The following is a 26,323-nucleotide window of genomic DNA, read 5'->3' as shown; positions in this document are numbered from 1 at the left end:
AGGAGAAAACTTTGCAATGCTAGGGGAAAAACATACACACAAAAGGATTAGAAGGAACATTCCTGGCATTCACAAAGACTATGACCAGTGCCTGCTCCTATTGGCAACACCGGAAAATTCATACTTCAAGGACTGGACAGATTACGCTGGAAGGCCTTGCAAGAATAATGGGCATAATCAACCCTAGACTGAGCTCTTTTCCAGATCCCCTTTAACAAATCGTAACAGAAAAACTCAAAAGGATCAAACTATTTCCAAGTAATTTTACTGCACCCCAGAATAAAGCTCAGGAAGACTGATAGAAATACAAAAATATCTAGCACTCAATAAGGTAAAGTTCACAATTTTGGCATCCAGTGAAAAATGACCAGCCACACAAAAAGACAGAAAAACATGACCTAAAATGAGAAGAAGAGTCAATAAATTGAAATCGACCCAGAACTGGCACAAAAGTTAACTGAAAACACGGACATTAAGAGAATTATTATACCTATATTCCATATGTTCAAATAGTTAACTAGAGATATGGAAATACTCAAATAAAACATCTAGAAATGAAACCACAATATCTGAGATGAGAAATACACCAGATGGGATTAATAACAGATTAGACACAGCAGAAGAAAAATAGGGAAACTTTAAGGCACAGCATTAGCTATTATCCAAAATGAAACACAAAGAGGAAAAAGAATGAAGACAACTGAAAAGAGCAGCAAACTGTGGGAAGACTTCAAACTACCTAATACCTCAGTAACTGGAATAGGCAAAAATGGAGGAGGGCGGGAAACGTGAAGGAGTAATGGCCCCAAATTTTCAAACTTGATGAAAACTATGAATTCACAGATCAAAGAAACTCAACAAATCTAAAGCAAAAGAAATGTGAAGAATACTATGCCAAGGCATACATAACCAAATGCTCAAAATCATGGAAAAAGAGAAAGTGTTAAAAGCACACCCCAAAAGACATGTTACACTAAGAGAAAATAAGAATGACGTTAAATTTCTCATGGCAAACAATGAAAGATGGTAGAGCAACATCTTTAAGGTATTGAAAGATAAAAAACTGCACACCTAAAATTCTAGAGAAAAAAAAAAAAAACTTTCAAAAACAAAGGCAAATAAAGATGTTTCCAGGCATATAAAAGCTGAAAGATTTCATTACCAGTAGACCTCCCTCAGCAAGAAATGTTAAAGGAAGTCCTTCAGGCAAAAGGAGACTGTTCAGCTATAAATCAGATCTATGCAAAGGAAAGAAGGACACTGGAAACAGTAACCACATGAGGAAAAATGTAAGATTTTTTTCTTGTTATTTAAACCTCTTTAAAACGTTAACTCATTGTTGAAACAAAATAATAGCAATGTGTTGTAGAATTTTTAATGTATGTAAAAGTAAAATTCACGTCACCAGCAGCATAAAGGCTGGAAAGGAGGATATGGAAGTAAATGGAATAGAAACTGTAACATTCTTACACTAAGCATGAAATGATATATCACTTGAAGATAGACTGTGACAGACTGAAGATATGTAATATTTACCCTAAAACAACTGCTAAAAAAAAATGGAATGAAGAAATATAGCTAAAAAGCAACAAAGGAAATAAAATGTAATTTTTTATTTTATTTATTTTTATTTATTTATTTATTTTTGGCTGCGGTGGGTCTTCATTGCTGCGCGTGGGCCTTCTCTAGTTGCGACGAGCGGGGGCTACTCTTCGTTGCGGTGTGCAGGCTTCTCATTGTGGTGGCTTCTCTTGTTGCAGAGCACGGGCTGTAGGCACGCGGGCTCAGTTGTTGTGGCTCACGGGCTTAGTTGTTCCACGGCATGTGGGATCCTCTTGGACCAGGGATTGAACCCATGTCCCCTGCATTGGTAGGCAGATTCTTAACCACTGCACCACCAGGGAAGTCCCAATAAAATATCATCTTAAAAAATACCTTATTAATCCAAGAGACGGAAGGAAAGAGAGAAAAGGAAACAAGATATGACAAATGGAAAACAAATGGTAATGGTAACATGATAGACTCAATCCTGATCATATAAGTAACCTTATTAAATATAAATGGTGAACATTCCAATGAAAAGGCAGAGATGATCAGATTGGATTTAAAAAGCAAGTCCCTTGACATGTGGTCTACAAGAAATACACTTTAAATATAAAGATACAAATATGTTAAATGTAAACAAAGAAACAAATAAAAACTTCCTAACACTACTCAAAAGCAAACTGGAGTATGTGTGCATGTATTAATATCAGACAAAGCAGGACTCAGAGGAAAAACTATAATCAGAGATAGAAATGGTCATTTCATAACAATAAAGTGACTAATCAAGGAAATATAACATTCCTAAATGTTTATGTATCTAATAATGGAGCTTTGAAAAAGTGATAGAATAAGGGGAAAGAGACCAAACCACAATTGTAGTAAGAGATTTCAACATACCTCTCTAGATAGAACAAGTAGGCAAAAAATTAGCAAGGCTATAATTGAACTGAAAAACACTATAAACCAACTTGACCTGATTAACATTTATAGAACACTCCACCCAACCACAGAAGAAATTATATTATTTGCAAGTGCACAGGGAACATCTACAAAGATATGCCATATTCTGGGCCATAAAACAAGTGTCAAAAGATTTTTTATTTTTTTTTATTTTTGGCTGCGTTGTGTCTTCATTGTTGCGCAAGGGCTTTCTCTAGTTGTGGGGGGTGGGGGCTATTCTTTTTTTTTTTTTTGCGGTACGCGGGCCTCTCACTGCTGTGGTCTCTCCCGCTGTGGAGCACCGGCTCAGCAGCCATGGCTCACGGGCCCAGCCGCTCTGCGTGGCATGTGGGAATCTTCCCGGACCGGGGCACAAACCCGTGTCCCCTGCATCGGCAGGCTGACTCTCAACCACTGCGCCACCAGGGAAGCCCGGGGCTATTCTTTGTTGCAGTGCGCGGGCTTCTCATTGTGGTGGCTTCTCTAGTTGCAGAGTACAGGCTCTAGGCACATGGGCTTCAGTAGTTGTGGCACGCAGGCTCAGTAGCTGTGGCGCACAGGTTTAGTTGCTCCACGGCATGTGGGATCCTCCCGGATCAGAGATCGAACCCATATCCCCTGCACTGGCAGGCGGCTTCTTAACCACTGCACCACCAGGGAAGTCCCCCAAAGATTTTTTAAGTATTTAAGTCATACAAAGAATTTTTTATTAATCACAATAGAGTTAAATTAGTAATCAATACCAGAAAGATCTCTTGAAAATCCCCAAATATTTAGAAAGTAAATAATACACTTCTAAGTAAACCATGAATCAAAGAAGTAATCACAAAGGAAATTAGAAAGTATTTTGAACTAAATGAAAATGAAAACACAACACATCAGAATTAATGGGGTTCCGCTAAAGTAGTATTTACAGGGAAATTTATAACATTAAATGTCCATATTTTTCTAAGATCTTCTAAGGAAGATCTTAAACCAATGACCTCAGCTTCAACCTTACAAAACTAGAAAAACATGCAAAGTATGCAGAAAGGAGGAAATTAGTGAAGTCTAATACAGGAAAAACAAACAAACAGAAAACACCAATGTAACCAAAGCTCGTTCTTTAAAAGGTTCTATAAATTAGTAAGTCCCCAGTCATACTGATATAAATGAGAGAGAGAGAGAGAGAGAGAGAGTGCACCAAAAAGGGATACAGAACTACTACAGATTCTACAGATACTAGGATTATAAGAGAATATTATTAAACAAATTTATGCCAATAAATTCAACAACTTAGATGAAATGGAAAAATTCCTTGAAACGACAAAAATTACCAAAACTGACTCAAGAAGAAATAAATAACATGAATAGTCCAATTTCTGGAAAAGAAATTGAATATTTAATTTAAAATCTTCCCACCAAAAGAAAACTCCAGTCTCAGATGGCTTCAACGATAAATTCTACGTAACATTTAAAGAAGAAATAGGGACTTCCCTGGTGGTGCAGTGGTTAAGAATCTGCCTGCCAATGCAGGGGATACAGTTTCAATCCCTGGTCCAGGAAGATTCCGTATGCCGCGGAGCAACGAAGCCCATGCGCCACAACTGCTGAGCCCCCATGCCACAACTACTGAAGCCCGCAAGGCTAGAGCCCGTGCTCTGCAACAAGAGAAGCCACCGCAATAAGAAGCCTGCACACAGCAACAAAGAATAGCCCTCGCTCTCCGCAACTAGAGAAAGCCCGTGTGCGGCAACGAAGACCCAACGTAGCCAAAAATAAATAAATTTATTAAAAAAATAAAATAAAATGAAGAAATAATAACAATTCTATATAAACTCTTTCAAGAAATTGAAAAGGGGGTAATATTTCTTTATCCATCATGAGGTCGTCACCCTGATACCAAAACCAGACAAAGACATCACAAGAAAACTACAGGTCAATTTTGTTTTCAAACATAAATGCAAAGATTCATTTAAAAATGTTAGCAAATCAAATCAAACAATATATTTAAAAAGTAACAGATAATGACCAAGTGGGGTTTACTCAGAAACACAAGGTTCAATATTCAAAAATAGATCAGTGTGAATCCCCATATTAACAAAATAAGACAAAAAAATTGACATGATCTGCTGTAGTTAAAATGGATAACCAACAAGGATCTACTGTATAGCACAGGTAACTCTGCTCAATATTATGTAATAACCTAAATGGGAAAAGAATTTGAAAAAGCATAGCTACATGTATATGTATAAAGTGAATCACTTTTTTGCTGTACACATGAAACTAACACATCATTAACCACCTATACTCCAATAAAAAATAAAAGTTTTTTTAAAAAAATAAAATAAAATAAAAATTCACATGATCATCCTAATAGACACAGGAAAGGCATTTGATAAAAATCTAGCATCCTCTACTGATAAAACATCTTGTAAACTAAGAATATAACAAAACATTTTCAACCTAATAACGGACATCTATAAAAAACATACAGCGAACATCAGACTTCATGGTGAAAGACTAGCTACTTTGCTCTCCTAAAATCAGGGACAAGGCAGGGATGTGTGCTCTTACCACTTCTATTAAACATGATTTTGGAGGTTCCAGCCAGTGAACTTAGGAAAGAAAAAAAGACATCCAGGCTAGGAATTAAAACAAACAAACAAACTGTATCTATTCACTAAAAATATGACCATCTGTGTAGAAAATCAGATAGAATCTACAAAAACTACTAAAGTGATTTAGCAAGGTTGCAGGATGAATATAGAAAAGTCAACATGTTTCTATATAGTTCTAACAATGAACAAATGGAAATTAAATTTTTAAGACAATATAATTTATTACACCAAAAATATGAAATACTTAGGAATAAATCTGATAAAATATGTGAAAGACTTGTATATTGAAAACTATAAAATATTGCTAAGAGAAATTAAATAAGACCTAAATAAACAGAGATAATATACATTATTCAAGAGTTAGAAACTCTACTATTTTTAAATTGTTAATTCTCCCCAAATAATTCTATAGCATCAACATAATCTCAACATACATCCGAGCAGGACGCTTTGTAGAAGCTAACAAGCTGACTCTAAAATTCGTATGCAAATACTAAGGACCTAGAAAAGCCACAACTTTGAAAAAGAAGAACAAAGTTGGAGGCCTAACACTACTTGATTTCAGAACTTATTATAAAGCTACAGTATTGGCAAAAAGGCAAATAGATCAATGGAACACAATAGACAGTACAGAAATAAATACACAATATGGATAACAGATTTTTTTATACAAAGGTGAAAAAGGCAATGCAGTGGAGAATGGATAGCTTTTTCAAAATGACTGGAAAAACTGTATGTCCATATACAAATGAAATTAGTTTTGATCTATACCACTCATCATATACATAAATTAACTCAAAATGGAACATTTACTGTCTAGTTTATGTCAATTATACTGCTATAAAAAAATAGGAAAGGCAGGAAGAGGAGGTGGCTTGGCTAACTATTCATAGATTTGATTCAGGCAAACACTTAGTACAGGCCCAGTGTCTACCATCCTGTAGTAACTGATAGTCTAACAACTGGTTAAGCACTTTCAAACATGTAAAATAAAAATTCACTTCTCTCATTTCTTTTTTGCTTATCATATAAATCCTCAGGGAAACAACATCAACATTGGTTTCCCTTTAATACAAGAATAAGAAACCAACACCTGAGGGAACGGAATATATAGAAAATATTGAAAACAGGGTACAAAATCAACTGAGAGATAATACTGCCACCGATGCTGCCGATACCCTTCTCCATAAGCCCAGGGTTAACCCAGATCGTATCCTAATATAACATATCCTGTCTACAGGCAAATAGTCTTCATTAAAAAGTGGTGAAATCTGTAAGGAGAGAAGCTTTTTCTGGCACATAACATGACAGTCTTAATTAAATTGGGAGTTTCTGAGCTGGCCACAACCAAAAATCAGTCTGAGAAGTGAAACAGTTATGGGTTATGTAAGAGCATGAAGTGCCGTTTTGTTCCCACATTAATGCTTATAGTATATGTCAATATTGCATATCAGGGCCTGTATAGTAAAAGTGTTAAGAAAGAGGCACAGCTTAAATAGGTAATTTCTAAAGTCTTAGGGAAATCTGAGTTAATAGTTAGGTCAATTCGTTCTTCCTGTGTCCCCAAATTAAAATACATATTTCTTAAGGACAGTGAACTAAAGGGTTAGCTTATGCTAGCTGAATTAATAATGCAAACAGATGTGAACTGCCCCACTGAACCTCTCTAGAAGCCCAAAGAGGAGAGAGCTAGTTGGTAATAGTTTATATTTAACCACAAGGCTGGCTTAGTCAGAGATCCAAGCTTTTCACAGACTAAGTGCAGAAGGTCAAAAAACCAAAGATGATGCAGTTTGATGTGCTTGAATTCTCCAAATGCAGGGCAGCCTGCAGAGTGCCACTCAAAAATCCTTGGGGTTGTCCATATTTACTGATCTTAACAAGCATCAGGAAGAGCCAAAAAGATTTTCTTACATGTCCTAAATTTCCTCCTTCTACTTCCCACCACAATGTTTTCTGTTTCATTTAACTTTTCTCCTGGCCCTAGTTGTAACAATTAAATTAAGAAAAACTCCCAAGTCTAATGCTAAAGTCAGAAGATGCACATTTCTTCAGACAACCACCATGCACACTACTTCAGAAATTCTGCCTTTAATCTCAGGAAGAAAGTTTCACAATTGACACATTTCTCTTAATAAGTCAATCCTAAAAACACAATGTCGAGAAAAACATTTATGCATTTATTTTTATTAGGAAAAATTCTCACATATTAACAATAAGAAAACAAACCACACACAACCCTCCATCTCTGATGACAAAGCCAGAGGGAGACCTTAATGGTGGCAGCTCATAAATCCTAGCCCAAGATCACAAATACAGCTGTAAGGAAACTCTCCCAAGAAAAATACATGGCAGGAGAAAAACCACAAGAGAGATTAGTGAGAAACTAAGAGCATGTCTATCATTCAACAACTTTTCAAAGAGTATTTTTCACAGTTTATTTACTTTAAACTGTTTCAAAGTAATTAGGTAACCCAAGGATGAAGCCCTGGAAAATAGAGATCCATCTCTCATATTCCTCTCATGTCTCTATAATAACAACAGGGTTTGGGACATGTGGAATGCACATAAACCATTTCCTGAAGGAAGAGAGCTCATTTGCAAAAGAGCAGGAAAGGAAACCCAATACAATGACCACTTCAGCCAAATGACTGTTGAGCAGTCCCAGTGAGGTGACGCTGTTTCCTACAAATTTCATTCACTCTATATAAATGAGGTACAGGGAAGAATTTTCTAAACCAGAAGAATCAATAAATGTGCCCCAAAATTTACTTTCTGCAAAATTAAAAAAACTAAACTAAAACCTGATGTGTCCAAGAATATGGATTAATGGTTAAAAAAGTAAAATTCAGAAATAATTTCACTGCATTACTCTACTATGAATTATTCCACAAGAAACAGATTTCCATGATTTCAATTTGAAAGATCTAAAATTACAATTCTCAGATAGCTGCCAACAGGTATGGCCCCTAAACAAAGATGCCTTACCATTTCATATTAATCTCTTCTCAGCAAAAGGCTTTTATCATCTGCTAAAAACAGTATGCATGAGCCCATTCCGTTTAAGGTTTTTCAATCTAATGTACCCACTGGGATCTATAGTAGTCTAATAACCATATGCACATCATAATTTTAACCAAAGTGAGTCATTACTGCAAAGCAGAAACTCTTAGGTGTCGTTCTTTGTACTTAGTACATATTTAAGTGCAGGTTCATCTAAACTACGTTAATACTACCAAAGTCCAGGTAATTCATGATTTTTAAAATCTGCTTATTAACACTTTTAAGGAAAAGGAAATTTTAAGTATTCCAGCACTTATAACTTCACACATATTACAGGTTCCCAGTGTTAGAAGTATACACCGTTTGCATTACTGTTCAATCACAAAAACTGAGTGTCAAAGACACTCAATAACTCAGTGAAGGACGGACAACGTGTCAACAGCAAGACAGAATCTGTAACCCAAGACTCCTGATTTACAGGTACTTTCTCCGATAAAGTATTCATACAGCCTGAACAATACAACAGCAAACACTGACATCCTATTCTTCACTGAATATGTTCACAACAAAACCGCTCTCTTTCCTTCTAATTAGCTATAGTGCTTAAAATATCTTGGTAAGTGAGTTGAAAGTCACGGCCATAAGACAATGTGAAGACAACTTCCTCTTCTTCCAGCTGCCTGCATGTAAAGTCTAGGAGAAATACTTTCACTGCCCTGAATGAAGATCCCCTAAATTGTTGAAAGAAAAACCTAAAGAGCATTTCTCATATCAATAGCCACAATCTGTCCTCAATTACCTACATATCAACACAATATTTCATATTGCCTAAACCAGCAAAGGAAAAGCGTAGAAGGGGCCTCTCTAACGTAGAAGTGTTCTGATACACTTTTTGGTTGTTTCCCACTCTCTGAATCACAGTCCAATCAATTTTACACGTTGTCTCTTACCTGGTTGTCAAGGAAAGAAGATGTACTAGGTTGACACGCACAAGAATAGTGAAGGACCCGACCACAGGAATGTAAGAGAGAAGTTATTCCTGATCTCACTCTTTTCATCAACAGTTTTATTTCTATCTCCAAGAGTAGCCTTTTAAAAGGAATGTGGAAATGGGTAGGAAAACACAGCTTTCTAAAATGATTGCTTCATTCTACTACAACAGTTCATCTATGACATAAAAATGCCTTAAAAACTACGCTGATCTAGAATCTTTGGTAGAAATAATAAAGACAATAAGTTGCCTTAAAAAAAATAGCATTTCTACCAAAGCGTTACAAAAAAAGAATGTGGAAGCTGGAGCAAGTAAAAGAGCCAAAGTTAAAATCATAGGAGCCCAGCTCGAAGGGCTGTTTTCTACAAACACGGTGATTATCCTTGCTTTGTGCCTTGACTCACCAAGACAGAATATGGAATAATTATGCCAGGGGAGCTATAATACTGTGTTTACTTCAAATAAACCTTTTAGCATATTTGTGGTCACTTTTTCAGGTACCTTATTTAAAAATAAGCCAACATAGATCACATTTTTAAATCCTCACCAAGTTTATACACCTGATTCGTAACAGAAATGCCCTTGTATCTATAAAAGTTTTCATTTCAACATTAACTTAAAAGAATAAAAAGGTTCAGATCAAGTCTCGTGTTCCTTGGTTTGAACCCCTAAAGAATTCACTCACAGAGAAGCACAGTCTCCTCTTCTAGAGATGAAAAACCCCCAAAGAGTTCTCAGTAAAGGCAGTCCTTGACTTATAACTCCTAAGCCTGAAAAACACTTCCATTAACAAAAGTCTTCAGTCATCCCCAACTGCTACCCCAATGTAAGTGCCCAGCAATGACCACCATGAAAAAAAGTTTGTCTTTTTAATGCTTTTGGACTATTCCCCTTAAAATCTGTTCCCATGGTCCTCTAAATTTTTTTCATTTTACTTCTCCTGCACCATATTAAATTCTACCTAATTGAAAAATTTCTCAGTTAAAAATATGTCCTTTCAAAATATGTTATTCTAACAAGTGGAATCATCCATCTCTGACTTAGTAGGACTGTGCTTCTCACATGTAACTCACATCATACTCACTAAGGCAAAGTGAACTCCGATTTGTGGGGGAGAGGGGGGTAGAAGACATTTTAGGAAATTGATAAGGCTGATGTGATAAGGGTACCTACTGGGGTCAAGAAGCACACCAAGAGCAAGATGGGCGAATTCCTAAAGGCATAAAAATGTGTGCAGTTCTACACTTATATAAAGAAGTTTTAGTTTAGCCTGTAAGTCAAGTCAAGCCAATGAAGACTCTTCAAGCAAGTAACATGATTTAATTTGTATGTTGTCACGATTACATTAGAAGGAATTTGGAGGACAGACTGAAGAATGGTGAGATTAGAGGCTGAGAAGCCAGGAAAGAAGCTACTAATATAGCCAAGAGAAGGAGGACCTGAACCAATGCACTGGCAGGCAGGGTAGAAAGTGGTAAATGGAGAGGGACTGATGCGAAATACATAGGACCTAAATCTAGAGGATGTGCGGATATGAGGAGTGAAGAGAAAAAGAGTATGACTTCCAGGTTTCTAGCAGGAGAAGATTTATGGCTTGGATGTTTAGCAGACGCTGTGCACATTAACTAAGTGAGGAAATTGAAGAGGAAGAGCAAACTTAGGACAACTATTGTAGAGTTCAATGTGAAAAATGCTGAATTTGAAATGCTTATGAATGATCCAGGTTGGGGAAAAAAAAATGATAAGCACCTTAATTTATGAAACTGGAAGCTGAGAAGAAAGGTCTGGGTTGGACATTTAAATGGAATTTGCAGCTAAAAAGACTGAAACCACCAGAATGTAACTTCCTCCAAGGCAGAGACTTTTGTCATTTTGTTTGCTATATGCAGCTAAAATTATGTCTGCCTACAGGAGTATATGGTCAATAAATATTTAACGAATGGACGCCAAGGGAAAGCGAGTAGTGTGAGGGGGGAGTGAACTTTATAGAATAGTTTTTTGAGAAATTCACCAGGAAACCCACCATTTCTAACACTTTCTAAGAAAGCTAGTGTTTCCAAAAACAAAACAAAAAAAAGCAATTTACAAATTATCTTCTAGACAAAAAATAACTTGCTAGTAAATTTGTAACTGCTCCATAATCTACTCCTGGGATCACTAATTGTACAATCTCCCATCAGTATTCTCCCTATAAATCTGAGACTTAAATACCTATACAAATATTCCTTTTAAATATTTAAGAATTTTCGAAGTTATGCTTGCATTGAAAATAACTGTCTACCTTCTGTCTAAACAGAAATGACAGAAAATGAGAGAGAGTTTCTGTTTTGTGCAGATTAGCATAAAAACCTCCATCTTTTGACAGAAACATGACTTTCCCATACCAAGAGTTCCAAGAGTAAGAAGTTACAACTGGGCTTATAAACACAGCAAAACCACTTCTAGAAAATATTTTTCTAGAATAATTTAGATTATTTTTAGAAATAATCTGGAATAGGACCACCTATTTTCGTGGTCCATGTCAAAAACAATGGCAGTTTCTGGAAACACTGGCAAGCCATTAAGATTTTAATAAAATTACTGGGCCAGGTAATTCCTAGTAAACTGCACCTGAAGTAAAAGTGTGGGAATGCCAAAGCCTTTATTTGTAAAACTAAGAACCCAAGAGAACTGATAAACAACACAGAGCTGTTTCTAACAGTTACTGATGCCTTCAGTAGGACAGAGCATTATTCTCATGAGTTTCTTAAAAAGGCAGAGGGGAATGGCATGGTGGGAAAGAAACGAAAAGGACTTTAGTACACGTGTCCGAAGGTATTCATTCTCTAAGAGATGCTCAACCGTGTCTCCCTTTGAATTACACTTAATGCACCAGTCTCAGCCTCACTTACATTGAGAGCTCTCCAAGAGGTCAGGATGGATCTACTAAGCTGTGAACGCATCAAGCGCAGAGTTATCATGGTTATACATCCCTTCCGTTATGTCAGAGTCTCTTATATAAGGTTTGCACACAAAGAATGCTCAGTCAATGTTTGCCGAAAGAGCGGCTATGGGGAGAATGGATTAATTAGGCCAATTAACAAGGGACACAAAACTGTTTTCTAAAGTCAAAATATTTTAGACACAGGGCATGTGGGACAATAATTTTACAGTGCAAAGACATGCTATTCATGCTTTGATACTAAAAATAGTTTGTACTTTTATGGTAAAAAAGGAGAACCCCACACAAAATATTTGCATGTAAAAGAGGACTCAGAAAATTCCACCTCACTCCCACCCACCATCCCCTCTCTCTCTGCTGCTTGTCTAGTCTCTTTGGGATGATCTCTGAAAATTGGAATGCGGCAGTTTCCCTGGGCCAGCTTTTCTTGGCTGCAGTAGCAATTTCACCATACTGATGGGCAGGACACTGGGACGACAGACTGCTGATACATTCCATGGGAGAACAGCAGACGCCATCCACCAGAAGGGCAGTGACTTCTTGGATTAAATCTTTGCCTGGTGTGTATCTGCTGATCATCAGTATCTCATTTTACATTTATATCCCCAGAGAGGGAAAACAAAGGTCATACTGTATTGGCTTTTTTTTTCTGCTGTAAGCAATTAACGTTCGAATGCAACAAGAGCGTGCAATTAGCAATGTCATCAATTGCAAAAATAATTATTATTCCAACCTCCAATCATTCAACCTTAATTTATGAAGCACCTTCTATGTGCCAGGCAATGTGCTAGAAACACTATGGTGGAGAAAATGGCTATGGTACTTTGCCTCAGCAGAGCCTGGAGTCTAGCAGAAGGGGCAGAAAGAAGGATACAGAATGGAAAAGTCTGTAATTATAAATTGTGCTAAGTGTTAGGAAACTAAAAAGGTGGGTGCAAAGGAGAAGGGAATAAAGGGAGACCCTGGAGTGAACATTATGGTCAGGAAAAGCCTCTTTGAGAAGTTCACATTTCAGCTCAAGCCTAAAAGACGAGAAGGAGCCCATGATGCAAAGAGCAGTGGGAAGAGCCCTTTGGGTGGAGAGAACAACATGTGTAAGTACCTGAGGCGGGAGAGAGCTTGACACGTTGGAGGAAATGAAGGAAGGACAGAGGGACAGGACCCAGTGAGCAAGACATGAAGCTGAAGAAAGAGCGCTGGAGAGCCAGGCACTAGAGCCCATAGGAATCTGAATTTTAATTTGAAGACACTGAGCGGATTCACATCTGGGAATAATATGATCAAATGTATATTTTTAAAAGCTCATGCTGGTGGTTGTATGGAGAATGGATTGCAAGGGCTCGACAACAGAAACGGGAAACACGAAAGGTATCTCAGGTTTTCCAGGAAGGGATAACCTCGAAACGGGTTTCAAGGGTTTTACTGCCTACATGCAGCACAAGCCTGGGCCCCCTGTTGTGTCACAGAGTAATGTCCTCAGGAAGCTTCACTTTAGGTGGGGAGAAGGATGTGTATTCCACCAACTCTAAAACCGGGTACAAAATGAAAAAGGTCAAAAGTGAATTATAAAGACAGTGACCGTGTAATCCTAGTTTTCCAGGAAGTCCTGATTTATGCTTATTGTTCCAAGGTAATTATTCATAGTGCCTCCTTTCACTCTCAGAAGTGTCCTACATGAGGTGATAATTCTGGGGTCACCCTAGTTATAAATAGAGGATCATGGGAGTTCTGAAGAAAGTGCGGAGAGAAATTCAGAGAGAAAAGATGATAAACGCTTCAAGGAAGAAGTAGATTTGAAGTAGTCATTGAAAGATAAATATGACTATTGAAGAAGGCCATCCCAAATGAAGGGAACAGCATAAGCACAGGCTTAGCAGTGTGGAGGAAACACAGGGCTCTTGCAAATAACAGCAACTGCAGCAACGGTTTGGTGTTTATGGAAAGCAGAAAGAGGGAGACAAGGCTGGAAAGGTATTTGAAACAAACTTGGGATCCAGGAGGTCCTACACTAAGGGGGCTTTGATTTTATTTCACTGGCTATGGAGGGTCACTGAAACTTTTTGAACAAGAGAGTAAACAGCAATGAGCAAAACAATGCTGAACTATGCTAAGAATCCAGGTAAGATGGTCAGTATAAATGTTCAGGGGAAAGGACCAGCATGGTCAAGGGAGCAAGGAACCAGGTGGCAAAGGCATTTTGTAATTTGAAGAGCAAATCTAAGTGGCTTCCCATGCAATCCTGACTGGGTGGAGAAGCAAGCAAGAGAATTTGAAGGGAAGGAGAGAGTGAGATGAAAGCCCAAAAGCTGAAAGTCTAGCCTGAAGACAAGCTCCAAGATAGAAAAGGAAGAAGAAAGATGGGCCATCAGGTTTAAGAGGAGGCAGAAAAGAGCGGGGTCAGAATCATCAGGGAAAGGCTTTTTAAACTCCATATCCTTCTCTCTCAGTACTCTGGTATGTCAAGTTGTCTCCTCACTCTACCTAGAGAACCAAGGGGACAGCTGGCATAGACTCCCTACATGATCCCAATATATCTCCCTTCACACACAGCTACATAATCACAGCCCCCGAATGCCTTGCCCTAATCCTCCCCACTGCCATATTCATTTGAGAAATATAAATTTAGAGTTTTAATACGAGGAGGTAGGAGGCAGGTGATGATAAATTATGCAAGTGGGCTGCTTAAGTTTCAGAAAGTACCATTCAGCCTTCTAGCAATGTGAGCTGGGCCCATTACCCAGCTTTATATTTCATCTGAGAGGCAGGGGCTTTTCCCATCATCCTCATTATTTCTTAGAGAAATTTGATGACAGTATTTTTTTACATCAGAAGTTGTTGTCAACAGTCTTATTCATACAGTGTAATAATTTCATTAGCAACTGTTCAGGAGATCATTTTGCACTCATCTCCAGGGGAACAGCATTTTTGGTCTCATAGCAATGCATTAAAAAACAAATGCTACCCACTGTTGACACACCTCAGGCAACTGTTAAATCCTAAATCTACATTTTGCTACTTAAACAAAATTTCTTTTGAGGGCTTTTGTTTTGTCTGGTTTTAGAAGGAAAATATTTCCTTTTGAATTTGTGGAACCCAAACCAGAAATTCAAGTATAAAATTTTATTATATTGAAGCTTTCTTACTAATGAAGAAAACAGTTAATGGTCTTTAGGCTCAACTGATACCTAGGCAGTACTTTCAGATTTAATTCACACCTGCCGCCCAATACTGCCACCGAATACCACCAATTTTTATAATATGGAGGATTCATAAAATTTATAAACCTTAAGAGCAAAATACCACTGTAGTGCTGAAAGAAGAAAGCAATAAGAGGAACCTAAAAGGGACATCCCTGGCAGTCCAGTGGCTAAGACTACGCGCTTCCACTGCAGGGGGCACAGGTTTGATCCCTGGTCAGGGAACTAAGATCCCCGCATGCTGCATGGTATAGCCAAAAAACAAGGAAACTGAAAGAAAGAGTAATGAATAAACTCCAGTTACCAGATGTATAAAAAGCTGTGTTCTTTGAGGGAGCTTGTGAGTATAAGAGAGAAGAATACAACATAATTATTCTACTGAGGCTACATTCTAGTAAGCTACCAAAAAGCAGCCATTTTGAAAACATTTTTTTATAATGTAATGTCTATAGTATTCGGAAGAAACATTTCTTTTTTTTCCAATAATATTTTGAAAAAGAACTCAATTAGTAAATATACAGAACGAGAATATGGTCCTAGTATTGATAAAATTATTTCAAACAGGATATGGTTTAAAAACTTTAAGATTTGTTACAAGTTTTGCAAATAGCACAGTAATGTTCCCTTTCTCTTTTCTAAAAAAAAAAAAAAAAAACACGATTCAGTTTACTAAAAGTATGATTCTTGCAGCACCTGCACTGGGGTTGCTTAAGGAACTTGGTGTCACACTGTGACCCCCATCCCAGGGACTGTGGCTCCACCAGTCAGAGGTGCTGTCTGGAAATCTGCATGTTAATAAAATCCCCAGGGTTGTTCTGACATAGGTGGTCTGAAGACCACCCTTTGAGGAACATTATTCTGTATGTTCCCACCCATAAAACGCAGCTAATTGCTTCTCAATCTAATCACAGCCAATCTCAGCCACTCAGAACCATTACTAGCAATTCGAACCGTCCAGCCTTGCACTACATGATTTCAAGACATGTAGTGACGTGAGTGCTTCCTGAGCAATCGCAGGTGCACAGTGGTCACAGAAATGACCAGCAATAACAGCATCACTGTAGGCAGAGGCACAGGAGAAGTGGCAGCTTCTGCAGAGCTGTGATCAATGAATGCAGGTCAAGTGTTTCCGCAGGCCCCATGGCAGAGCTTGTCGGGCCTCCTGAAAGACACCAGGCGGGCCCGGACAGGACTTGGCCCAAGTTTTTGAGCCATTTTGGTTTCTGCTCCTGTGTGTGTGTTTGTGAGCACTAGTATATGGACACACACCTCTAGGTGTGAAAAGACCCTGAGCTCCTGAAAGAACTCTGTTATATTGCTTGGTACAAAATCATCACGTCTTGCATCAAGAGACAAAATGCTCCAGAATTCATTTAGAATACCCAATTAGGGTCTTTTAAACATCATTAGGACCCAGCAGTAACTCAAGCACATTAAAACAGCTGGGTTCCTGTGGCAAAGCAGGTCTAATGGGACTGAGGGTTAAGTACAGCAAGGGGTGTGTCATCAAGGTCCCCTCAGCCCCTCAGGGACTCTAAAAGCAAATATCGGCCCTAATCAAACAAAGCATCTAATTCAGTATGGTTTTGTCTCACAGTATTCACTGAAATGTTCAAGGGAAAGCTAAAAAGAATGCAGTAATGTTGTAACTATCTTCATATTTAATTAAAAAGAAAGCTAACAGCACTTCCAAGAGGGAGGTCTTTCCTTGTTCAGCACAAGATTTCTCCGTGCAAAGCTATTTTGAGTATGGGCAAAAAAACAATTCAACATGTAAACACTTACAAAAGCTACCATTTCAGAAATGCTACTGATGCTTTAGCTAACAAACTCTGAAGATGAGGTACAAATGACAATCCCGCAGCTGGAGGCAGCCGTACGAGAATCAAGAACATCATCCACAAGGTCCAATCTAATCCTCCATCCTCCTCTGCCCTCATTGTTCTTGGAGGCCCCAACTGCCTTCAACAGAATTGTATGATAGGAAAAGGTTTACAGGAAGAAAAGCTGTATGCAAGACCTTGAATATACTATCTCAAAGTTCAAGAGATCAGATCATCACTTTCTCCTGCACAGTAACTATACAGACAGCAGAGGAAGAAAGAAGGATGCTGTCCTACAAAAAAAAACCCATGGCAATTACAAGATGTTAGCAGGTTTAAAATAAGAACCTTACACGGTTAGACACATTTAAAGGAAACCATAGAAAGGTGAGCCCTGGGCAGATGGCTTGTTTTCCAGCCCAGTGAGTCCACATTTGGCTCTCTGGGCAGGATGAGGCATTCGGCTCTGCCTATGTGCACATACCGAATCTTCAAACGCACCTTTAGCTTTTCCTCCTTGGAAGAAGAATTACAAATTGGGCCTTAAAACATCCAACAGTTCTCAAGTAACATTTACCACACAGAGTTGCCTGGGCCTGCCTTAAAGCCCACCCACAATTTCATTTTCAATTAGCAGCTCCTCGAAAGGCAGTAATGAAAGCAGTTGCTAAAGAGCATTCAGATGTCACTGAAAGACTGTAAACCCAAACTGTAAATAGCACATTGTGAGTCGCCTGTCACCACCATCAACTCCCACGGGAATCTCGCAACACGTGGCTATCACAACCATCTGTTCAGCTCCCCAACTGACACCACTGCAAACCACACAGCCACCTACCCACTCCCACCTCCCACTCATTACCTGTCATGTACAGACTTGTGTGGAGATGGGACTGCTGTAAGTGGAGATTAGAATGCACAAAACATGGAGGCTTATTTCACGTTCTGTAGGTAAGATCTGGCCACATGCAGACAACACTGTATCTTCAGAGAGGGAAAAGCTACCATTAAATTAACACAGAATGCAATTTTAATATAAATAAAGGGAGTCTGTCTACCTTCATCAAGTATCCGAAGTGTAGTGTCTAAATCTTGTAAAGAGAAAAACATGCTGCCTCACCCTTCAATCACCAGTATTGTAGGAATTTACAGTAGGTAGAGTTGAGAATGATTTCTGTCACTGCCCATCTTACTCCTCTAAGAATACATAGTATATTTAGTATATTTAAATGGCCCTTAATAAAACTCCACACACACATATGTATAACAAATTCCTACTTTGGAATTAGTGAATGTCACTGTTTTATTAAACAATTTCTATAGGTCTCAGGATCATTGGAGCTGAGTTACTGCCCATTCTTTTAATTGCAGCTCCTTTTCCAATTCAGCCTATTTTCTCTCTATGGGTTTTATTTTATGAGATGGTAGTCAATGTGCTATGTCCTCTTTTTGGTCAATTTTTACTAAATTTTAATTAAGAGTTATATACATCACTTGAGATAAAATGTATTACTGGCCACCTCACTTCAAACATCTGTCTCACAGAAGTCAAGTGATATTTATGCTCACTCTTACCAACATGCAGGGCCAATAGAATATATCCCAGACAACAATGTACGGGGTCAAAAGACACAAAACAGGGGCTTCCCTGGTGGCACAGTGGTTGAGAGTCTGCCTGCCAATGCAGGGGACACGGGTTCGAGCCCTGGTCTGGGAGGATCCCACATGCCGTGGAGCAACTGGGCCCGTGAGCCACAACTACTGAGCCTGCACGTCTGGAGCCTGTGCTCCGCAACAAGAGAGGCCGCGACAGTGAGAGGCCCGCGCACTGCAATGAAGCATGGCCCCCGCTCGCCGCAACTAGAGAAGGCCCACGTACAGAAACGAAGACCCAACACAGCCAAAAATAAATAAATAAATAATTTTTTTTAAAAAAAGACACAAAACAAAAATTCTGTAACTCAAAATATAAACTCACTGCTTCTAAAGCCCAAGGGGGGGGGGGAACCAAAAACCTTCACATAATCTGTTGTTATAATAGTTGCACGTTTCCAAATACCAAACAAATACCTCCAATATAATACACAACTAATTTTGAAAAGAGATCGGCCTGGGTTGGAGGTTTCTCAAAAACCAGATGTTAAAAACTGGCATCTTATCCTTATTTCAAGTCAATGACGATTCCAAGAGCAATTATAAGCCAATCTCCTTCCCCACTCCTGCTCCCAGTCTTTCCTTATATGTTTTTATTCTTATTTCTGTAGTTTTGGCAAAGGGAGAGAAGTAGTGTGCAACTTAAATGCATCAGCAGGAAAAATAAAGAATTTTCTTTAATACCTCAATTTGTAACCTTCTCATGATTACACAATTTTTAAAAAGCAAATGAAATCCCAATTAACACATTAAACTTGAAACTCTGAAGTATGAAGTAAAAACGATTTAACTGCAGCTCACATTTCTTGATACCAGCTCAGTATACCTTCAGTCATTTAACCATTATAACAAATGTATTTATGAAAGAGCACCTAGCAAAGTGCATGCCTTTTCATTACTAAAGTATAACACCTAATTACATTAGTGTTTCAAATGCTCTGATTTCCAGAAACCTGTAGGCTCTAGCGTCAAACTGGATGAATACCTGTGTGATTTCAGCCTAGATTTCCACCCAGAACTAATTAGAAGGTCTTCAGCAATGTGACTTGAACTGGGTCTGCTTAATCAAAGTTTTCCATTATAAATCCTCCTTCACAAGTTAATTTCTACTAGTAACAAATGTCACCAAGAAGCCTTCCGACAATCTGAGTGAGTCCACTGAAATAAAGGATCCGCCTCTGGTAGTAAATGCTCTCAAAGGAGAAGAGCACGGGCAAGATATACTCCTTCATCAGGATGGGTGCAAGCTCAGCTGGTGGCTTAGTCACCTGGGCCCTTGACCAACACAACCACTTACTCCAAATAAGGCGAACATGCAATGCCAATACACAAAGCAGACACAGCCACCACGCAAAGCTTTAAACAAGAGCTCTAATTCTAAAGACTTGGCACTGGGATCAATCCCTCCTCTTCCTAGAAATCAGTATACATCTTTGATATCTACAATGTCAGCTATTAATCCTCCAACAAGTTTGACTCCACCATACTAGACTTTCAGAGAGAAGAGCAAATTTCCATTCCTTACAAGCAACACCTACCCAGATCAATTTGTATAAAGATTTTTAAACCATGTAAGGCATTCCCACATAAGCCATTCTCACCAACAAGGTTAGAGTCTAACTGCCAGGCTCCTGAAATATTCCCAAATTCCTTTATTTTCCTCCCAAATAGTGTTCTCCTATGGCTAGAAGCTATCTCAATAGATTGCCTCTCTCTGGGAAATTCTGTCCTTACATGAATGGCTTTTTGGCACTTAAAATTCAGTTAGAAAGGAGACTCTGGAATTTATTTTGATGATCCATCCTTGTGTCTGTTAGTTAGAAGAGTTCATATAACCTAAAAATTCCTCCTAGCTCACTTAAGCCTATTTCCTCTGGTTCAGTTCATACTAGAGAAAGACGGGACAGACTAATGGACTAAATGAAGATTTAGGAATATCCACTCAGAGCCCAATCTGAGAGTTCTCTGAACCCTTATCAACTTTTCCTCATCTCTTTTCTATTTTTAAAACCCCTCCACTCAGTGTTTTCAACTACAAAGTACTAAATTTTTAAAGCATCCCCTGTGGTCTAGAAGTTAGACATACTGAAAGAAAACTAAACTCAAAGTCCTCAGAGGAGTTAAGTTTTCCCAAAACCCTTCTGCGGAAGTTAAGGCTTGGTCGGTTGGACGGTTTGGCAGCACATGACTTCAATATGCTCTTCAGTGGTTTCCCAGTTAGAGAGTAAAGATCCTTATGCAGAGGACCTATCAACCTCTGTTTTGATTTTCCCGCTCCCAAGTCAAAGTAGGAAAAAAAAAAAAAAAAAAAAAAAAAAAAACAACCTACTATATCCTTATTAGTGAGAGCCAAAACTTTTTAATATAATGTTTGAGTACTCACATCATGAGCAAATAGTTCTGTGTAGGACAAACATAAGCATAGGGGGTCAGAAAGACATGTACTCCTTTGTATAACACTTACTCCTTTCTTCATTTTTTAAAACCCCTTTGGAAATTAAGAAGAAAATTCAAATTTGCCATATAAAACAGTGCAACCATTTTACAAGACAGTTGCCAGCTCAGCATCTTCTAAGTCAGTATGTATTTATACTTAAAAACATAATCCAACAAGTAAGTTCCACTGGGGTGGTTACTACTTAGAACACTTTCTTTTAACAGTATGGAAATGGAGAAGAGCATGGGCAAAATATACTGCTTTATCGGGATGGGTGCAAGCTCAGCTGGAGCTTTTTTTTTTTTCACTCTCCTTTAATGTCTTCACAGAGCCAACCAGTTACAGACTCCAAAACTGAATACTTTCAGACCTACTATGGTCTTCCTTTACAGACCTCAGCAACACTATATATCTGTGTTATTCAAAAACTTAAAGAATCACGGAACTGAGAAACCTTTTAATCCAAATCTCTCATTTTACAGATGGGCAGCAACAGACAGTGATTTGTTCAGGGTTTCATAATAGCACATATGATGCTAGGAATACTATAAATGAAAGTATTACAGCTTTACCTCAATTATCAACTTCTGTTTCCCTTCCTACTAAAAAAATAACACTTGGATAGTATACTCTGGCATCAACACTGAAGATAAGAAAACACCACTTATTTTTAAAACTCTTACATAGGCCAAAGATACGATTCATTCTTTCCTTCTCCATGATTCATAAAAAGTAAGTCAAACTAATTGCTTTTCAAATATTTTCCCTGAAATAAGGATAGCTCTGATTTCAAATATCATTAGTACCAGAAGATGGATAATTAAGACCAAAAAGCTACTCGAATTTGAGACATACAAGTCCTTGCCTTGTAAGATCATAAACTCTTTCACTAGAGGACAGAGTAGAAAGAAGGATTTCGAAGACAGAGAACAGAAAAGTCAGATCAAGTATGGGAGTAAGAGAGTCAAGGATGAGGAACCACAGCTGTGTGTAAGCTCAGAATTAAATTGATTTCTTGTCTGAAAGGATAAGAAGCCCTCCTCCCACCCTGTTGGAGAGGCAGTGGTTACACTGCAACCTCTCTCCATTTGCTACATATCTCACATGGAGAGGCATGAGTTGGAAGTCACAAATACCACAGGAAAACTATCTTTTATAGAATACAGCCCTTCCTCCCTCACCCCACTCTCTGTCAAAAAAAAAGAAAAAAAAAGTTTTTTTTTTTTTAAAATCTTCATCTAAATGTGGTTGCCTTCAACTTTCCAAGCTCTTTCTCTGTTCTCTGTACTTGATAGTTTATCCTGTTTTCTTCTTGAGCTTTCATAGGCCATTTATATGACCACAATCACTCCCTCTGACCAAACCAACTCATGTAGTTTCTAAAAATACTTGTAGACTCCCTGCATCCCACGACTTGGAGTCCTTATCTCAAACAAGGGAAGCAGAATATACAGGGAAAACAGAGAAAGGCAGAGAAATCTGGGTCTAAACCCTAGCTCTGTACCTCACTGTTAAGTGGCCTCAGACAAGTCACTTTAAGCCCCAGTTTTCCCATCTATAAAGTAACCATAATACCATCTACTAACCAGGGTTGTTGTGAATATTGTAGATTATACTACACAAACTCCCTCACTGAACGACTGTACCGTGCTGTGCATCAGATAAATGTTAATAATAACCATTATAACTCTAACCTGGCATTTCATTTCAGGACAAAGAAAAACCGCCATGTGCGTCAGAGTTGGGGATACTTCCCTGAGATCCTCCTCAGTCCATGCTGAAATCCATCACTGTAGGTATTTTCTCAGAAGTTTACCCATCAAATTCCATTCTGACACCAAACTGCCCACTAAATCTTATTAAGGACTTTGATCTTTCAAATCTTTTAACTGAAATTCATCACCAAAAATATATTCTTGATTCTTTATAAGAAAAATTTCCAAACTGGCTTGACCATTATCAAATAGGAAATTTGAGATGACAAACTTCTGTGCCTAAACCCCTAGCGATTCTGGTTCATCAGGTTCTAGGGTAGAGCTAGAGTATGTGTTTAATAAGGCTCATGATATGATTCTAGTGATCTGTGAGGTTTTAGAACCACCGTTTTGTCTGATCCTAGATCTCCTCCCTCTGCAGAGAAACATCTGCAAACTAGGAATTACCTGTTCAGCTTCTAATGAGCAGCACCTGCTCTGTGAACCACACTCCCTTCCTCTGCTTCCTTCAAGTGATAGTCAATCCCACCCAGAGGTCCCTCCAAAAACAAGCAAAACACACCCAGGACACAGGCAACTCAGCAGGTGCTAAAGCCTCCGGATTTGTGCTGAAAAATTGCTATAAACAGCTTCATTTCTCATTATTAATCTATCTCATATGGGGATTTCCACAGGCAGAAAGGCTCCCCAAATGCCAAGAGCTGTATTTTCTTGTGGATCACTGAAACCTAATTATTAAACAGCCCAGTAAGCCCCACTACCAGACTTTCATACAATCAGCAGATCACAAAGACAGTCCTGAATTATAGGCTGTGGAGGACACCTGAAGAACCAAAAGGCAAACTCATTTCTTCCAGTGCTCTCCCACATGCCACAGTATTTGGGCTTCCCTGGAAAACATAAATCTTACGCAGGGTACTGCCTGCATGCAAATAACCACTTTTAGCACCTCAGAACCTTGAGATACACAGTGTATTTGAACAAATCTGCCTGTTTCCTTTGTTTTACCTCAGAGGATCTGTCCCTGCAAGCCAGTCCACCTGGACCATCACCAAGACTTCCGTTAGTCTGCCCTCAACGCCAGTAGCGCCAGCAACAGGCTTTGTTACACGGAGCACAGGTGACTGAAAGGGTACTGTGCTAAAGTTTCAAACTGTGATAAAAACAGTGAGCTTGGTTTGGTATATTTTTTAGAAGCAAACACACAGCTGTGCAGGGCAGCCCTCCGGCACCCAGCAAGGATAATATCTTCTCCACCTGTTAGGAAGAATCACAGAGAAGCAGGCACCTGAGGAAGAGCAGCCACAGGAATGAACAAACCCTAAGCTTCCTCACCTGTCTGAGTCCCTTCGGCATTTTCTTTCTCTTCCCGAGGTGCTGGCAGAGATTGCGGTCATTTTCCCGGTCTGAGCTGTAGTGGTGTGGGTGGCTGAGTCTGCTCTTCTTGGAGTGAAAGGACAAGCCGTTGGTAAGTGCTTCCCGTTTCTTCTTGGTCAGAGGGGTCTGGCGTTTCTCCACGCGTTCCTGAGGCTTAAGTGCTACATCTTTCTGTAGAAAAAAAGAGAAGGAAAGGAAAGTGGTGGTTACATAGGTAGTTAGCGTCACACCCAAAACAGAGGCTAAATGGGGTTTCTAGAAGGGAGGGAGTAAATAAAGGCAAGAAAGTGTGGTATGAGACTACCTAAAACTAAGAAACATGGCTCTCAATTTTTCTGACTCCTTAATGCCACAAATATATACTTTCTATTCTTGTTGCGGAAAAAAAAGCTCAACAAAGCACAAAGTATCTGTCCATTAAAAGTGCTTTCACTACCGCCTGGGATAGTAGCTTTCCATCTGGCTCTGCACTAGGTCCAGGGCATGCTATTCCCTGAGGAGGCTTAATACACTCACTTCCCAAGATGGTACATCAATTACGTTTCAGAAAAGGAGTACTAAGTGCATGCGCAATTCAAAAAAATCAGCACAAGACTGAACATACCAGGGCCAGGTGGATGTGAGCCAGCAAGAAAGAAACTGTCAATTCACATGATTAAAATGTTTCCTTAATGCATTATATTTTTACCACAAGTTCCTCTGAGCATCCTTAATTCTCATCTTCTTTGCAAAATGTAACAACCATATTATCACCAAGATCAACAGCAACTTTTCATTTATTCCTGTGTGTGGCTGGGGGATGGGGGAGGGTGGGAGAAGGATCCTGGATGTTCTGGAATAGGGAGCAGCACCTGTAGGAACTACAGGCAAGCATTTCAGGCCACATGACATAGGTGAGTTCTGTGCCTTGAGGCAGGTCAGGACATCCTGAGATACCAAAAGACAGGTTTGAGCTCTGACGCTGACATTATTCATTATGAAACTTGGAGTAAGTCACTGCAACTCTGAGCCCATATGCAAAATGGACTCAGATATGACCTGATACAATATGTGTGAAAGTCCTTAGAACCCTGAGAAATGCACACATTAAGCAATAACATTAAAATGATTTGGCACTCAATCATTTGTTAATGAATAGATATGTTCCTCTTTACACTGAAAATGTTCCTTCCTGGAGTCTCATCTGCACACAATTTCTCAGCTTCTGTGGTCCTAAACACACATATAAAAATAAAGTAAAACCATGGACTCCCCTAGCGGTCCAGTGGTTAAGAATCTGCCTTCCAACACAGGGGACACGGGTTTGACCTCTGGTCGGGGAACTAAGATCCCACGTGCCGTGGGGCAACTAAGCCCACGCACTGCAACTACTGAGCTCGCATGCCACAACTAGAGAACCCACGTGCTGCAACTACAGAGCCCATGCGCTCTGGAGCCCACACACCGCAACTACTGAGCATGCGTGCTGCAATGAAAGATCCCGCTTGCCGCAACTAAGACCCGACACAGCCCAAAATAAAGTAATGTATTTTTAAAATAAAATAAAAAATAAAGTAAAAACAAACATTCCCCTTCATCCATTTCTCATTCTCAAAATACCACTCTCTCTTTCCTCTCCTTCATAGTCAGTATTCTTGGAGCAGTTATCTATCTATTCTACCTCAGCACTTCCGACTTGACACACACGGTGCTCCTTGATGTCTTTCCCAATTCAGCCACGGCCATTATTTGGGGACCTTGGACCTTTACATCTGCTTTGCCTTGGCCTCAAAAGCCCACCCTTCTACTCTTCCTTTTCTAGCTCAAGAACCCTTCCCAGTGGCTGCCAGTTCAGGGAGACTATTCTGTAATGCAAAGCACTGTTCTCAGGTCTCCACTCATTCAACAAATGTTTTTTGTGCACCCAGTATATTCCAAGTACAAACTTAGCACTTCCCTGCAGGTGCTGGGAAAACAATTGTGTGGGAGAAAAATCCCCACATCATGGAACTTAGAATTTAGGGGACAGATACTAATCAAATCACACAAATATATAATTGCAAACTGAACTAACTGCTCTAAAGGAAAGCTAACAGGGCGCTAAAACTGGGGAAAATGGTCTA

General features: G+C 39.0%; 1 protein-coding gene across 2 annotated transcripts in view; it reads right to left on the bottom strand.

Moving 5' to 3' along the window:
- AUTS2 (activator of transcription and developmental regulator AUTS2) overlaps positions 1–26,323 on the bottom strand; it is a 1,124,169-nt gene that overhangs the window by 821,284 nt on the left and 276,562 nt on the right. For both annotated transcript variants that reach the window (XM_030871940.2, XM_030871941.2), the window contains exon 2: positions 24,180–24,392. In XM_030871940.2, the coding sequence (XP_030727800.1) occupies positions 24,180–24,392 (213 nt within the window). The remainder of the gene's footprint in view (positions 1–24,179; positions 24,393–26,323) is intronic.

The sequence above is a fragment of the Globicephala melas genome, chromosome 15, assembly GCF_963455315.2.
Source record: "Globicephala melas chromosome 15, mGloMel1.2, whole genome shotgun sequence".
Classification (NCBI taxonomy): domain Eukaryota; kingdom Metazoa; phylum Chordata; class Mammalia; order Artiodactyla; family Delphinidae; genus Globicephala; species Globicephala melas.
This window is presented reverse-complemented; position numbering and strand designations above follow the sequence as displayed.